The sequence below is a fragment of the Microcaecilia unicolor genome, chromosome 11 (assembly GCF_901765095.1).
Source record: "Microcaecilia unicolor chromosome 11, aMicUni1.1, whole genome shotgun sequence".
NCBI lineage: Eukaryota > Metazoa > Chordata > Amphibia > Gymnophiona > Siphonopidae > Microcaecilia > Microcaecilia unicolor.
The window spans coordinates 3,368,928-3,384,742 of record NC_044041.1 but is presented as its reverse complement, the minus strand read 5'-3'; the positions used below and the strand labels follow the sequence as shown (position 1 = coordinate 3,384,742).

Genomic DNA, 15,815 nt, shown 5'->3' with positions numbered 1-15,815 from the left:
CCAAAGTGTGTGGGGAGGGCAGGCCCCAAAGGCCCCAGTCTGGGAGCCAGAACATGTAAGAGTCATAGAGGGCCATGGAGAAGTTGGAGAGCTGGAAAGGGGAACAGTGAAGAAGACCACAGAGAGAAGGCGATCCAAGGGAAATCTACAGAAGTTAAGTCCATCTGCTTTATAAAAGGAAACAGTTTGTCTAAGCTGGCGAGCCCGTGCCATTTTTTAAAAAATTTGCCAGAAAGGTGTGGTTTACCGTTTACTCAAAGGCTCTGACCAGGGATGAATCCAAGAGTGTGTGGATTGTATTCTGCCAGCAAGGGAGGAACCTGATCCCCAGTCAGGACCCCTGCTTGTGCCTTGGGCTAGCCCTTACATTTCTGTATGCTTAGGTACTGGGTCCCACCCTCTGGCCCTTGCTGCAGACGCATCTGCTCTCCCAGACTGTTAGCACAACTCAGAGCCTGCCAAATCATCAGAGCGGATTAATATTCAAGCCCTGCTTCAATGCAGAAAGAAAACAGCAATACTAATTATGGACAATTTAGGAAACTGAGACCTTCTCAGGCCTGTGGCTCATTGTTTTCTACTCCGTTTGTCCCTGTGCTTTTTATGATCTGTTTATTGGTAGTTGTATTATTTAATATTTTATTTTCTTTTCTCATATCGCTGATATTGCTTTACAACTTGCACAGTGTCCTTGGACAAATGTGCATGTGAAACACAGAACCATAGAAAGTGAGGGCAGAAAAAGAGCCTGAGGTGTATCCAGTCTCCAATGAAATTAGAACATAAGAGTAGCCATACTGGGTCAGACCAATGGTCTGTCTAGCCCAGTATCCTGTTTCCAAAATTGGCCAATCCAGGTCACAAGTACCTGGCAGAAACCCAAATAGTAGCAACATTCCATGCTACCAATCCCAGGACAAGAAGTGGCTTTCTACGTCTGTCTCAATAACAGACTATGGACTTTTCCTCCAGGAACTTGTCCAAACCTTTTTTAAACCCAGATACACTAACCACTGTTACCACCTCCTCTGGCAAATAGTTCCAGAGCTTAACTATTCGTTGAGTGAAAAAATATTTCCTCCTATTTGTTTTAAAAATATTTTCATGTAACTTTCTCGAGTGTCACCTAGTCTTTGTACTTTTGGAACGAGTGAAAAATCGATTTACATAGTAACATAGTAGATGACGGCAGAAAAAGACCTGCATGGTCCATCCAGTCTGCCCAACAAGATAAACTCATATGTGTATCCTTACTTTGATTTGTACCTGCCTTTTTCAGGGCACAGACCGTACAAGTCTGCCCAGCAGTATTTCCCGCCTCCCAACCACCAGTCCCGCCTCCCATCACTGGCTCTGGCACAGACCGTATAAGTCTGCCTCCACTATCCTCGCCTCCCAACCACCAACCCCTCTTCCCCCACCTGCTCCGCCATCCAATTTAGTTCTACACCGCTCAGGATTTTATAGATCTCAATCATATCTCCCTTTATCTGTCTCTTTTCCAAACTGAAGAGCCCTAACCTCGTTAGCCTTTCCTCATACAAGAGAAGTTCAATAACCTTTATCATTTTGGTCTCTGTCCCAGGAGGGCTCACAATCTAAGTTTGTACCTGAGGCAATGGAGGGTTAAGTGACTTTGCCCAAGATCACAAGGAGCAGCAGTGGGATTTGAACCGGCCACCTCTGGATTGCAAGACCGGTGCTCTAACCACTAGGCCACTCCTCTGCTTGTTATTCTTTAGGGTTCTACATGGAATGTTGCTACTCTGAGATTCTGCATGGAATCTTGTCACTCTTTAGATTCCAGAATCTTGATATTCTTTGGGGTTCTACATGGAATCTTTATTTATTTATTTATTTAGATTTTGCTCACACCTTTTTCAGTAGTAGCTCAAGGTGAGTTACATTCAGGTACTCTGGCTATTTCTCTCACAATCTAAGTTTGTACCTGAGGCAATGGAGGGTTAAGTGACTTGCCCAAGATCACAAGGAGCAGCAGTGGGATTTGAACCGGCCACCTCTGGATTGCAAGACTGCTGCTCTAACCACAAGGCCATCAGTGGTTCCCAGACTGTGCACAGGATGCTGCAGCAAACTCTCAAGGGTGCTGTGGCATATTTTCCCCAACTCCCTCCTGCCGCCACCCAAGCCGCCACTGCTGCCTCTCTAGATCAACAGTAGCAGCGGCAAAACAAGCTGCAGCCACCAGGGGGCCGGACTGTCCATACATGCGACTGATGGTCCTGCCTCCTCGGATGTCACTTCCTGTTCTGGGGCACAGTCCTGCCTCGCTGTGGCTGTAGCTTGCTTTGCTGCTGCTACTGGTCTAGAGAAGCGGCAGCGGCAGGGTTGGGTGTGTGTAGGGGAAGGGGGAACAGAAGGGGGGCAGACGCTGGATTGGGGAGAGAAACAGAGAGGGGGCTTAGGCTGGATGCAAAGGGGGAATAGAAGGATGGCAAAGGCTGAATGAAAAGTGGGAGGAGAGAGAGGGCAGAGGCTGGATGGAAAGGGGGGATAGAAGGAGGGCAGATGCTGGATGGGGGAGGGGGATAGAAGGCGTGCATGCACGAGAATTCAGGCACCAGTTGCCGAAACATAGCACCGATTTGCTCACTGCACAAGCAGCATGGCGCTCGGCCTTGGGCAGTGGACCTCTTCGGCTGGCGGAGCTTGGGTATCTCCACCAGCAAAGGTAGGAAACACTGTTGGGAGGGGAGACTTGAGAGGAAATGTGTAGCCTAGGGGCTCCGGGACCCCAGAAACCACGGCTATAAGTGATGGGCATAGTGACCAATTGCCAAGTGCCCTGCTTTTGATGCCAGTGTTTAATTACGAAGGAGCTTAATCTGCACAGTGGCAGGTGCGGCTCTGACCAACTGTTGGGCAGACTGGATGGACCGTGTGGCTCTTTTTCTGCCGTCATTTACTATGTTATGTCATTATTTATAAGAGTAATTATAAAGCATTTGCCTGTCTCTGTTTTTAGGCTCAGAGGGGGCCACCCTGCATCTTGCCCTTTAAACCCTCACCCCTTGCTCTTGTCCAGTTTGGTATGTGGAAAACTTAGCCACTCTAACCGCCACCCTACGTGGCCTCCCACTGAACCAGTTCTAACCCAGTCAATTTGGATCTGTACTGAAGGTGCTCAGAACTGTGTCAGTGACTCAGACTGTAGTTTCCAGCCGCCTCCTTTACTTCCACTTGGACAGGAGCCACATCCGCCCTTCTCTGGTCCTCAGGGACACCTCCCTATCCTAAAGGAACATTAAAAAGGTCAGACAGTGGGCAGTGCCAGAAGTTCCCATCCAGCCCCATCGTTCTGTTTAGCTCTTTCAGTGCTAAATATGGTAAACAGATTTATAGTTCTGCAGGTAATCAATAGAAATAAAACAAAATAAAACATGGAAAAGAAAATAAGATGATACCTTTTTTACTGGACATAACTTAATACATTTCTTGATTAGCTTTCGAAGGTTGCCCTTCTTCGTCAGATCGGAAATAAGCAAATGTTGGTAGATGACAATATATATAAGTGAAACATCAAAGCATTTCAGTGACAGTCTAACAGGGTGGACAGGTGAGAGACAGGAAGAGTCGGGTGGATGAGGGAGAGGGGGATATGCATGGAGGCAGGAGGGTGACAAAGCATTACAATTTTATGGTTTATAATGGGCTAGAAAGCCCAGATCTTTGTTAAGTCCTGTCTGGCGGGTGTCAAAATATTTAATCATTCTGACTTCAAAGGTCTTACGTTTCTGTATTGTTTTAAAGTTACCTTTTAGGATTCTTACCATGAAATCACTGGTATAGTGTTCTGGTTTTGTAAAGTGCTGCCCCACAGGGGTGGAATCCTGTTTTGCAGGAAAGGTGGAATTTCACAAGTAAAACATGAAAAAGAGGAGAGTCTCCATTTTAGGGTTAAAACTGAAACCTGGGCTCTGGGAAACATACACACAAAAGTGGAGAAATTAGGGAAATCGCTTTTTTTTTTTTCGCCTTGTTGCTCTTTTTTACTTTTGGTTATTTTTGAGGCTGGTTTTAAATCATAACCCCTTCCTCTCCTTTTTTAAAAAAAATTGTTTTGCATAATGCGTGAAACTCCCTGATTCTCTTATTATCTGACTTGAACAGACCCCAAGCCCCCCACTGCAGGCTCCGTCCAGTGGCCCTGTGGGAATGAAGTTCTCCACTGTGTTTTGTTTCTTCTACATTGACGTCCCTTTCCCTCTCCTGTAAGGGACGGGGATTCACTTTCTCTGGAAACCACAGTAATGCTTTGAACCCGGTGAATCTCTAGCTCTTCTGTGTGTCTGCTTCTGTTCTGGTTTATGTAGACGGCAATAGGTCCTTTCCTGATGGGTCAGGATAGTATCAGTGATCAGATTGTTAACCTCTTGGTGAATGAAGTGAGATTGGCTCTGCAGGGTAGAACTGGATGACCTAATTCTTAGGTCATTTTAGGATGACCCAAATGAAAAGAGTGCTTACTATTTGTATACAACAGTACCACTGTGCACTGCTGATTAAGTATTGGGTACTGTGTGTCCCCTCTCTGAAGAGCTTATGTACTTTTTTTTTAATTATTTGTACCCGCACTTTCCCACTAATGGCAGGCTCAATGCAGCTTACATGGGGCAATGGAGGGTTAAGTGATTTGCCCGGAGTCACAAGGAGCTGCCTGTGCCTGAAGTGGGAATCGAACCCAGTTCCCCAGGACCAAAGTCCACCACTCTAACCACTAGGCCACTCCTCCACTTATGATTACCTGAGGAAACCAAAGAGACTGATTTACCCAAGGTCACAAGAGGTGTTGGTGACAGAAGCAGGGTTTGAACCCCGGCGTCACTGCGTCTGAGTTGGTTGCTCTAAGCTCTAGGTCACTTCCTCACGTCACCTCAGTGAACCTGAAAAACCAATGCAGACCTTCTTCAGAAACTGGGAGGCTGCAGGACTCCAGCAAATGGGAAGAAAGAAAATCTACAATACAATGAGTGAGGCCACATCTAGGCATGCGTAGACAGTTTTATATTTTATATTTAAATGTGTTTCTTTTGGGGAAATAGCCTGTACTAAATGCTGAGACCAGCTCCGTCATTAAGAACTATTAGAGAAGTCCCCAGACTCCCACCAATTTGTAAGTACCTGTTCTCCCCCCCCCCCCCCCCATCCCGGCTATTACCCTGTATGTATCAGTCAGGAAGACCCTGTTCTCCTCTCCCATCCCGTCCCCACTCTCTTAAACCTGGGGAGCTGGGTTCGATTCCCACTGCAGCTCCTTGTGACTCTGGACAAGTCACTTAACCCCTCATCACCCCAGATGCAAAATAAGTACTTTTACATAATATGTAAATTGCTTTGATTGTAATCACATTGTAAGTTCAGAAAGGCAGTATATCAAGTCCCATTCCCTTTTTCCATACCCCCTATGCACCAGTATGGGAGGCCTGGGGTTTTGAATTCTGGTCCCAGGTGATATTTCTGCAGTGTCTCCGATGGTTTGTGACTGCCTCTTGCACCAGCAGAAACAACACATCAGTTCTTTTGAACCACACGGGACTCTGTGACAGAGCCCTGCATGCATGGTCAGGGCCGCCGAGGGGGGGGGGGGGGGGGGGGGCAAAATTGCCCAGGCCTCCAAGGAGGGCCCGGCGCCAGGGTCTCTCTGTCTCTCTCCTACTCCTGATGGGACCCGGTGATCACGTCCCGACAGGACCAGGAGAGAGAAAACTTCAGCGCCGGGGCCCCCCTTGAAGGCTGGGGAGGACCCGGAGGAGAAGAGACAGCAGGACCTCTGGTTTGGCTGCTGGGGGTCCCCGCCAACAGAAGAGGTCTTCCTCCCGCACTGCTCTTTCCTCTGCCTGCCAAGTGGCTGTTTTTCCCCTCAGGCAGCGCATGCTCGCTTTTGAAACCAAGCATGCGCGACGTGAAAGAAAAAGCGGCCACAGGGGCAACGCAGCAGAGGAAAGAGCAGCGCTGGAGGAAGACCTCTTCTGCTGCTGGGGCTATGGGATCCCTGCCAGACAAGGTATTTGCAGTTCGGGCGAGGGGGGCGGCAGCGATCCGGCTCAGTCTCTCGGCGGTCCCTGCGCTTGGTTGAAACAGGTTATGTAGCAGAGGCAGCAGCGTCGCTGCAGGAAGGGATGGAAGAGGCAGAGCAGGTGTAGAGAGAGACATGGTGGAAATTCAGAGGGGACAGCAAGGATGTGAGCCTGCCGCCCTGCTGGTGGTGTCTTGCAGTGCAACACCTCCTGCCAACCCAATGTCTAGGCACCATAGTCCCTGCTCCCATCCTTCCTTGGCTATGCCACTGAGCAAAATCCTGCTGTATCAGATGTATTGGGAGCAGCTTCCTTCTCCCTTTAAGCAGGACTCTAACATTAATTCTTTCCGATGATTTGGCAGGATGATGAGGGGTGTGTTAAGAGGATGTGCCTGCAGCTAGGGCTGAAAGGTGGGTCATCATGGTTATGGGTTGGGAGGGATCCCTCTGCCTCCCATTGTGCCAGCTTTCTAAGCTCATTTGTACACAATAGTTGAGGTGTGGAGACTCAGGTGTATTATTGTCGGGACAGTGTCTCGCCCTGAACTCATTACATTTGAAATCAGTTTACAAGTAGTAAAGCAAAATGCTGACTGGCGTCTTGCACAGAAAATCTTACATGAGAGCTGCAATGTGTATAACCTTCCCGATGCATGTGAACTGTTTCCTGTTCCACCCAGCAAAGGTCAAGTTCAGTTTATTTGATATACTGCAAATTTTCAAAGAGAAATCTAAGTGGTTTACAATACATCATATCACCAATGTAGGGGAAGAATAAAGGAAGAACACAGAACCCAAAATGGGCAGTGGGAAGAGAGGGACAGGGAAAGGGAAATGGGATTTGATATACTGCCTTTCTGTAGTATTTTGCAACTACATTCAAAGCGGTTTACATATATTCAGGTACTTATTTTGTACCAGGGGCAATGGAGGGTTAAGTGACTTGCCCAGAGTCACAAGGAGCTGCAGTGGGAATCGAACCCAGTTCCCAAGATCAAAGTCCACTGCACTAACCACTAGGCTACTCCACTCATTCCACCAATAAGAGCCAACCTCATCAGTGATGTCACAATGGCTTGATTGCCCGATACTTGGTTCACTTCTGATATTGTGATGTCATAAGGGAAAGGGAAATGGGACTTGATATACCGCCTTTCTGAGGTTTTTGCAACTACATTCAAAGTGGTTTACATATATTCAGGTACTTATTTTGTACCAGGGGCAATGGAGAGTTAAGTGACTTGCCCACAGTCCCAAGGAGCTGCAGTGGGAAACAAAGTCTGCTGCATTAACCACTGGGCTACTCCTCCAAGTGAGGCAGGGTGAGGCAAGCGGAGGTAACATGCCCTAATCAATAGAAATCAAACAAAATAAAACATGGAAAAGAAAATAAAATGATACCTTTTTTATTGGATATAATACATTTCTTGATTAGCTTTTGAAGGTTGCCCTTCTTCGTCAGATCGGAAATAAGCAAATGTTGGTAGATGACAGTATATATAAGTGAAACATCAAAGCATTTCAGTGACAGACTAACAGGATGGGGGTGGATAGGTGAAAGACAGGAAAAGTCCTGTCTCCATGCATATCTCCCTGTCCATCATCCACCCGACTCTTCCTGTCTCTCACCTGTCCACCCCCATCCTGTTAGACTGTCACTGAAATGCTTTGATGTTTCACTTATATATACTGTCATCTACCAACATTTGCTTATTTCCGATCTGACGAAGAAGGGCAACCTTCAAAACCTAATCAAGAAATGTATTATGTCCAATAAAAAAGGTATCATCTTATTTTCTTTTCCATGTTTTATTTTGTTTGATTTCTATTGATTAGCCAGTATGTTGAAATTCATTTATAGATGCAGTTTGGTAATGAGGCAGACAGGAAGAGCCTGTGTGTAAATATTACTACTACTTATCATTTCTAAAGCGCTACTAGATGTACGCAGCGCTGTACACTTGAAAATGAAGAGACAGTCCCTGTTCGACAGAGCTTACAATCTAATTAGGACAGACAAACAGGACAAACAAGAGATAGGGGAATATTAAAGTGAGGATGATAAAATAAGGGTTCTGAACAAGTGAATAAGGGTTAGGAGTTAAAAGCAGCATCAAAAAGGTGGGCTTTTAGCTTAGATTTGAAGACGGCCAGAGATGGAGCTTGACGTACTGGCTCAGGAAGTCTATTCCAGGCATATGGTGCAGCAAGATAAAAGGAACGGAGTCTGGAGTTAGCAGTGGAGGAGAAGGGTGCAGATAAGAGAGATTTACCCAGTGAATGGAGCTCCCGGGGGAGGAATGTAGGGAGAGATGAGAGTGGAGAGGTACTGAGGAGCTGCAGAGTTGAAGATTGAAAGAGAATGTTAAAGCAAGAAACTGAGAAGCATAAGAGTCAGAGGGATCATTAGCATGAATGTTAAAATCCCCAAGAATGAGGGAAGGAGATGAAGGTTCAAGAAAGAAGGAAAGCCAGGCATCAAAGTCAGTGAGAAAGGAAGAAAGGGACTTATCAGGGGGTCGATAAATGACTGCTACTCGGAGAGGCAGAGGAGCGAATAGACGGATCGAGTGGACTTCAAAGGAAGAAAAACAGTGAGACTGAGGTAGAAGAAGAGGTTGAAATCTACAAGAGGGTGAAAGTAGTAGCCCGACACCACCTCCGCAGCCAACCGGGCGAGGAGTATGGGAGAAAAGATAACCTCCATGGCATAGGGCCACGACTGAAGCAGAGTCTTCAGGGTAAAGCCAAGTTTCAGTTAGGGCAATCAGATGGAGAGTACGAGAGATAAAGAGGTCATGGATGTAGGAAAGTTTGTTACAGACAGAGCGGGCATTCCATAGAGCGCAAGAGAAAGGCAGGGAAGAAGGGGGGAGGAGAGGAACAGAAATTAGATTGGAGATATCACGGTGTGACCTGCACAAATAGGATGAGAGCTGATGTGGAGAGCTGTATTAGGAGCATAGGGAACCAGGGCCGGTCCTAGGATCTCTGGCACCCCCTGCAGACTATGAGTTGGTGCCCGTGCGCCCCCCTCCGGCACCCATGTGCCCCCGTCCCTCCCCAGCATCTCCTTTCTCTCTTCTCCCACCCTGCCCCTGTCCAGCGATTCTCCTTCGCCCCATCCCCCACCGCCCTTGGTGCTTTAAATCTTTAAGTTCCAGCAGCCGCGTCATTTGAAAGCCTTGCCCCGTCTCTAGCCTTCCCTCCCTTCGTGAGTTCGTTCTGCAGTCCCGCCGTCGAGGAAATGACGTCAGAAGGCGGGACTGTGGTACGAACTCACGAAGAGAGGGAAGGCTAGAGACGGGGCAGGGCTTTCAAATGACACAGCTGCTGGAACGGAGGTAAATTAAAGATTTAAAGCACCAAGTGCGGCGCGGTATGGCGGTGCAGCGGCACCCTTGAAGGCAGGCGCCCCCCTGCGGCGCTTACCCCGCTTACCGGGTTTGACCGGCCCTGTAGGGAACAGACTGATGACACATCCGGACAGTCAGCCCAGCAGACTTTCCTACCCTGCCCCTCGCCACCCCCATCAGTGCCATGGTATCGTTTATTGCATTTGCTGTAGCTGCCTCTCATGAACCCAAATCAAAACGGTTTACATTGGCATAAAAATAATAAAAACAAAACTAAAAATTGAAAAGGAAAGTCCAATCACTCAAGCCCAGTCAAACAAATTTACCAACAGAATTACTCAACCAAAATTCAACTCAGATTAAATAAACCGCAACGTACAAGTAGCCTATTAAAAGCTGAGATTCAGTCGTAAACCTTTGATCCTTTGTCTGTAGTTCTCACTGTGGTAGTTCTAGGACCTGGTCAACTATGGCCACCTCAGACCTTAGCACATGGTATATGTTATAGGACAGTTTTATTGATTTTTTTTCTTTTCAATTATAGGGACCTCGGACTCCTGTGCCAGACAGTGTGGACAGAAGTTGAGCAACTGCTCTTGTCATGTGACCTGTGAGAACCTGGGCACTTGCTGCGATGATTACCGGAACTTCTGCCTGAGCATCTCACCACACTCAGGGTCCCTGATGGGAGGCAAAGACTTTGTGATTTTAAACGCAGTATTCAACGGCAGCACATCTGACATCCGGTGCAGGTGAGAAAAAGGCCCCTCGTGTAGTCACACCCCCAGGTTAGCCATTGCAACGAGTGTCCCACCCCAGAGCGTTCTGTGGAGCCCAGTCTGCACCCCTACTACTACTACTACTACTTTGAGCCTGCAAAGAGATGGGATAAGGTGGGATACAAATGCAACAAATAAATAAATAAATAATTTCTATAGCGCAAACTAGACGTACGCAGCACTGTACACTTGAACATGAAGAGACAGTCCCTGCTCGATAGAGCTTACAATCTAATTAGGACAGACAAACAGGACAAATAAGGGAAAAGGACAAAGAGTAGCAAGATTCCGGAATCCCAGAGTAGCAAGATTCCAGAATCTCAAAGAGAACTACTACTACTTATCATTTCTATAGCACTACTAGATGTACGCAGCGCTGTACACTTGAACATGAAGAGACAGTCCCTGGTTCTGAACAAGTGAACAAGGGTTAGGAGTTAAAAGCAGCATGAAAAAGGTGGGCTTTTAGCTTAGATTTGAAGACGGCCAGAGATGGAGCTTGACGTACCGACACAGGAAGTGTATTCCAGGCATATGGTGCAGCAAGATAAAAGGAACGGAGTCTGGAGTTAGCAGTGGAGGAGAAGGGTGCAGATAAGAGAGATTTACCCAGTGAACGGAGTTCCCGGGGAGGAATGTAGGGAGACATAAGAGTGGAGAGGTACTGAGGAGCTGCAGAGTGAATTTATTTATTTATTTAATTGCATTTGTATCCCACATTTTCCCACCTATTTGCGGGCTCAGTGTGGCTTACAATACATTGTAAATAATGGAAATACAGTTTGTTACATTACGATTATGGGTTACATTGTGAATAGTTAAGGAAGACAGAGTCAGATCGGTCGCCTTTGGGGCGTAGAAACTAAAGGATATGAAGTTGGGAAATTACTACGCTGATCGAATAATAGCAAGAGAGCGATGGGGTAGACAGTTTTTATCTGTGGGTAGATATTGAATGGGAGAGAGTACGGGGAAGTGGAGTACATGGGGTAATATCTTGAGGCGTTGTTATGGTGTATATGGGATTTATATGTTTTGATCCTTGCGGTATGTTTTGTCAAAGAGATAGGTCTTCAGTCGTTTGCGGAAGTCTGTCAACTCATAGACCGCTCTCAGGCCGCGTGGCAGTGCGTTCCAGAGTTGCGTGCTCTTGTAGGAGAAGGTTGATGCATGTAGTACTTTATACTTTATGCCTTTGCACTTAGGGAAGTGGAGGTTGAGGAAAGTTCTGGATGATTTTTTGGCGTTTCTAGGTGGCAGGTCTACTAAGTCAGACATGTATGCTGGGGCTTCACCGTGAATGATTTTGTGCACTAACGTGCATATTTTAAAGGTGATACGTTCTCTGAGTGGGAGCCAGTGTAGTTTCTCGCGCAATGGTGCTGCGCTTTCGTATTTTGGTTTTCCGAAGATGAGTCTGAATGCACTTATAGGTCAATAAGAGGAGTTTGAACTGTATGTGGAAACGGATAGGAAGCCAGTGAAGTGACTTGAGGAGAGGGCTAATATGAGCATAACGACACTGGCGGAATATCTGACACCCTAAAGTCAGCCAACAGGAGACTGGAATTCGCACCCCAGCAGGTGTTGGTCAGTATCTCCTGCAGCATTCCTGGCTGACAAATTCACTAAAAAAATCTTTTACTCACAAGGGGCAAGCTGCACAGGGCAAGATGGGGACACAGAGGGATGCTGAATGTAAGGGGAGGATAGGGACACTAAGTGGATAGATGCTGAGCATGTGAGGTGGATAGGAGCAGAGACACAGAGAAGGAACGCAGAGAGAAGATAGACGGTGGGACATCATGAAGAGAGCAGAAGTGTCAAATGGACAGGAGACCCTGGAAAGACAGGAAAAAGAAAAGCAGAACAGAGACTAGGATCAAATCAAATGGAAAAACGAAATTCTCAGACTACAAAGGTAGAAAAAAAGTTGTTGTTTTTTTAAATTAATTGGAGCATGTCAACTTTGGGCAATGGGCATCTCTCATGTCTTGCAATTCTGTTTCTGTTTCACTAATATTGCTATGTGTGCAAGTCTGATTTCTTGAGGTTTACAGTATTTTGCCTTCATATTTCTGTTACTGATTTGTGGTCATAAGTTCTTAAGTATTGCCATACTGGGAAAGACCAAAGGTCCATCGAGCCCAGCATCCTGTTTCCAACAGTGGCCAATCCAGGTCACAAATACCTGGCAAGATCCCAAAAACGTACAAAACATTTTATACTGTTTATCCCAGAAATAGTGGATTTTCCCCATCCATTTAATAATGGTCTATGGACTTTTCCTTTAGGAAGCCGTCCAAACCTTTTTTAAACTCTGCTAAGCTAACCACCTTTACCACATTCTCTGGCTAATTACACGTTGAGTGAAGAAACATTTTCTCCGATTTGTTTTAAATGTACTACATTGTAGCTTCATCGCATGCCCCCTAGTCCTAGTATTTTTGGAAAGGGTGAACAGACGCTTTGTTTCATATTTGCTGAGGATTTGTCTGTGCTTTGTGTGTGTGACCATGCAAGGTGCAGAATTCTGTGAAACTGTACTTTCTGTAGCAGCTCCCTTTGTTCTTTTTTTCTCACTAGGTGGTGTATTGGTGTTTTAGGGCCTGGTGTAATATTTACAGTGCTGCCTTTTCATGAATAAAGTTGTTGCTCTGAGTTCTGGAAGTTACTGCTTTTATGGTATGGTAAGGTGTTTGTGCACATTGATTTCCAGTGGAGGGATTGTGCATTAGCCTTACTAATGGGACATAAAAATCTTAAAATAATTTTAGTTTGTCAGAACATCAGACAGGGTTTGCAAAATAATCATAGAACCAGGGCTTTTTTTGAGGGGGTACTGAGTACCGGCACCTTTTCCACTGTCTGCTAAACTTGACCCACGGTTCACGTATTTTAATGAAAGATCTCAGGTTCTACATACAAATTCTGCCTTGTCATAGATTCTGTGACTGTTTGCAGGGGTCCTGGCTATTGTGGGGTGAGTCCCTCAATGATCACTCCACCCCTGAAGGGTGGCCTGGCATTTGAGTACCGGCACCTTTTTTGCTAGACAAAATGCACTGCATAGAACACATGTACGTGTCATGTTTTCTTCTGAGATGGCAACCCTAGTGCGGACAGTTGGTTCTAGAAGGGCAAGTTGAGTAAAGGCTGCAACAGTAGGTGGGGCAAAGGAGGGGGTATGGGTGGGGTAAGGGAGGGGCATGCAGCAAGGCATGTGTTGGGGGTTTTTCTCTGCCAGAGAAAAGTAGGCAACTCTACCTGCTGATTTTCCTATGTTAAAGATTCTTCCTGCATCAAGAGTAAGATTAGAGTGTGAAAATCTTGAGTAAACTGCTGTTCTGAAAGATAGTGCGGCTTCCGCACTGCAGAACTCCTCTCCTGCACGCTATCTGTCCCTTCTGACTATCAAGTAAGCAGAGATTTTACTGCTGATGGCTAACTCTGGGCTTCTAGCATTGTCCTCCTGACGCCCCCTTCCCCCAGCTGCAACTTCTTCCATTGGCTTCAGCTGATTAATTGTCTTTAGCTGACCCCCTGTCTCAGATCATGCGAACACGATATATCCCAGACGGCTTCTCTCAAGTGCCACCTATCTACTCAGAACACCTGAAGACTACACGTCCCAGGAGTCTCCTTTTCACTGTGAACTCACTTCCCTTTCTGGTCTGCAGTAAGCTCCCTTGAGCTCCCTCTGCTGACAGGTTGTAGTGCTGCTAGTCTGCCACAGATGGTTAAAGACCACATTTCAGGTTTTATATTTTTTGTATGATGGGGTGTTAATTACCAAATAATAATTCCTGTGTAATCAGCAGCTCTGATATGTTTTATTTGCCATCAGGTTCAATAATGAGATTGTGACCATGGGATCCGTTGATGACTCAGGCCAAGCTCATTGCACCTCTCCGCTCCTGTATGAGAGTGGCCGAATACCATTCGAGATGTCCACAGATGGTGGGGTGACCTATCTCCGCTCTGGAACGTGGTTATCAGGTGGGACAGTCTATAGGGTAGTTGTGGGGACAGTTTGCAATGTGGTGAGGCAGTTGTAGGACATAGTTTTTGGGGTGGGGTTGTTTCTGACTGTAGTTTTTTAGAGGGAGATATTGGAGATGGGGCAGTTTCTGGAGGGCTGGAACACTCTCCCATAGAAATATTTTGACCATTTTCAGGGGGAGGAACCCCATGTCTGATATAGCCCGTTTTTTTTTTACTCAAATGTTTCTTTTTACCCAGGTTTCATCCCTTTCTGTTACATTTTTGAAAAATAGTTTTGCCCCCAGACAGACAGACATTCTCAACCCATGTGTATAATTCTTTCCAACTTCTGTTGGGTTGGAAGGAATAAGAATAAGGGGGTTGAAGAAAGGACGAGGGGCCCAGAGCATCCCTGGAAGGATGAAAGGGAAAGCAGAGATGAACTGGAGGGAGGCTGTTATCTCTTCCTGTGTCTTCATGTTTGAACTGGGCTTTTCCTTAGACTGGGTGACCTCTTCCTATTGCTGGCGGAATTCTGCTCCCAAAAAAAATCAAAATTCTGCACACAAAATTTGCAAATTTCTGCATCTTTATTTGTTATAATTTAAACACTCCACACACCTTTTCGAACCCCCCACACTCCACCCATATTTTTTCCAGCCCCCCTCCTTGCAACCACATTGAAGCATCCACCTTTTTTCCAGCTCCCCCCTGCACCCATACTCCATCCACCTTTATGAACCCCCCCCCCACCACACTCCATCCACATTACATTGTTTTCATTCTTCCCCCTGCACATAGTCACACTCCATTTTCTTCAAGGTCCCCCCCCCCAACCCGCACCCACACTCACCTGTGAAGTAGGAGGAGGAGCAGAATTGGGAATACCACTTTGGGGCAGGAAAGAACCCCTCTCTTTCCTGCCCACTGCCACTGCTGTGGGCTGGTGCCGACACCTCTTCCAATTGGCCTCTGAGGCTTGCTGTGGCATCTTCACGAGATTACCGCTTGAAATCTCGGTGGCCATTTTGAAGAGGTGGCATCACTAGCCAGAGTGGCGGCAGCGGGCAGGAAAAGGTGGGGTTCTTTTCTGCCACCGAAGAGGTCACTAGACCACCAGGACATGTTAAGGTAGGCCTGGGGAGGGCCCATCGAGGCTAGAGGGGTGGCGAGTGGGGGGGGGGGCAGCCAGCCTTCCTTCTTTTACCGAGGGCTAAAGTTTAGCGGCTAAACTAGTCCCTCCGAGTGGATCACGTGACCCACTGATGCAGTGTGTGCTCTCGTCACCCGAATGGCCCGATTGGCCAGATCAACAGATTCTGTGTGAAGTTTTATTTATTACATCTGTATCCCGCATTATCCCACCAAGTGCTAGGTTCAATATGGCTTACATGGAACAAAGAGTAGGGTAGGTACAAAATGAAGGGTACAGGGTAAGGAAAGGGTGGGTTCGGAGGTCTACAGGAATAACTAGAAGTTGTATGATCTCTTGTGGAAGAGATTAGGTTGGCTGGTCCCATTAGGGGCGTTAGATCAGTTTGCTTGATTCGTTGTTGTGGAATAAACAATGAGAGTCCAGAGGGGTCATGAGGAGTTGGGTTGAGTCAGTTTCTTGGTCGGCCATTCGTTGAAAGTGAGAGTGTGTGATTGTGGGTT

At 46.6% G+C, this 15,815-nt stretch overlaps 1 protein-coding gene across 1 annotated transcript in view; it reads left to right on the top strand.

The window, feature by feature from the left end:
• SUSD2 (sushi domain containing 2) overlaps positions 1–15,815 on the top strand; it is a gene marked incomplete in the record, with an annotated part of 210,235 nt that overhangs the window by 34,766 nt on the left and 159,654 nt on the right. Inside the window, 2 exon segments of the mRNA XM_030220275.1 lie at positions 9,941–10,148; positions 14,023–14,174. Of these exon segments, the coding sequence (XP_030076135.1) occupies positions 9,941–10,148; positions 14,023–14,174 (360 nt within the window).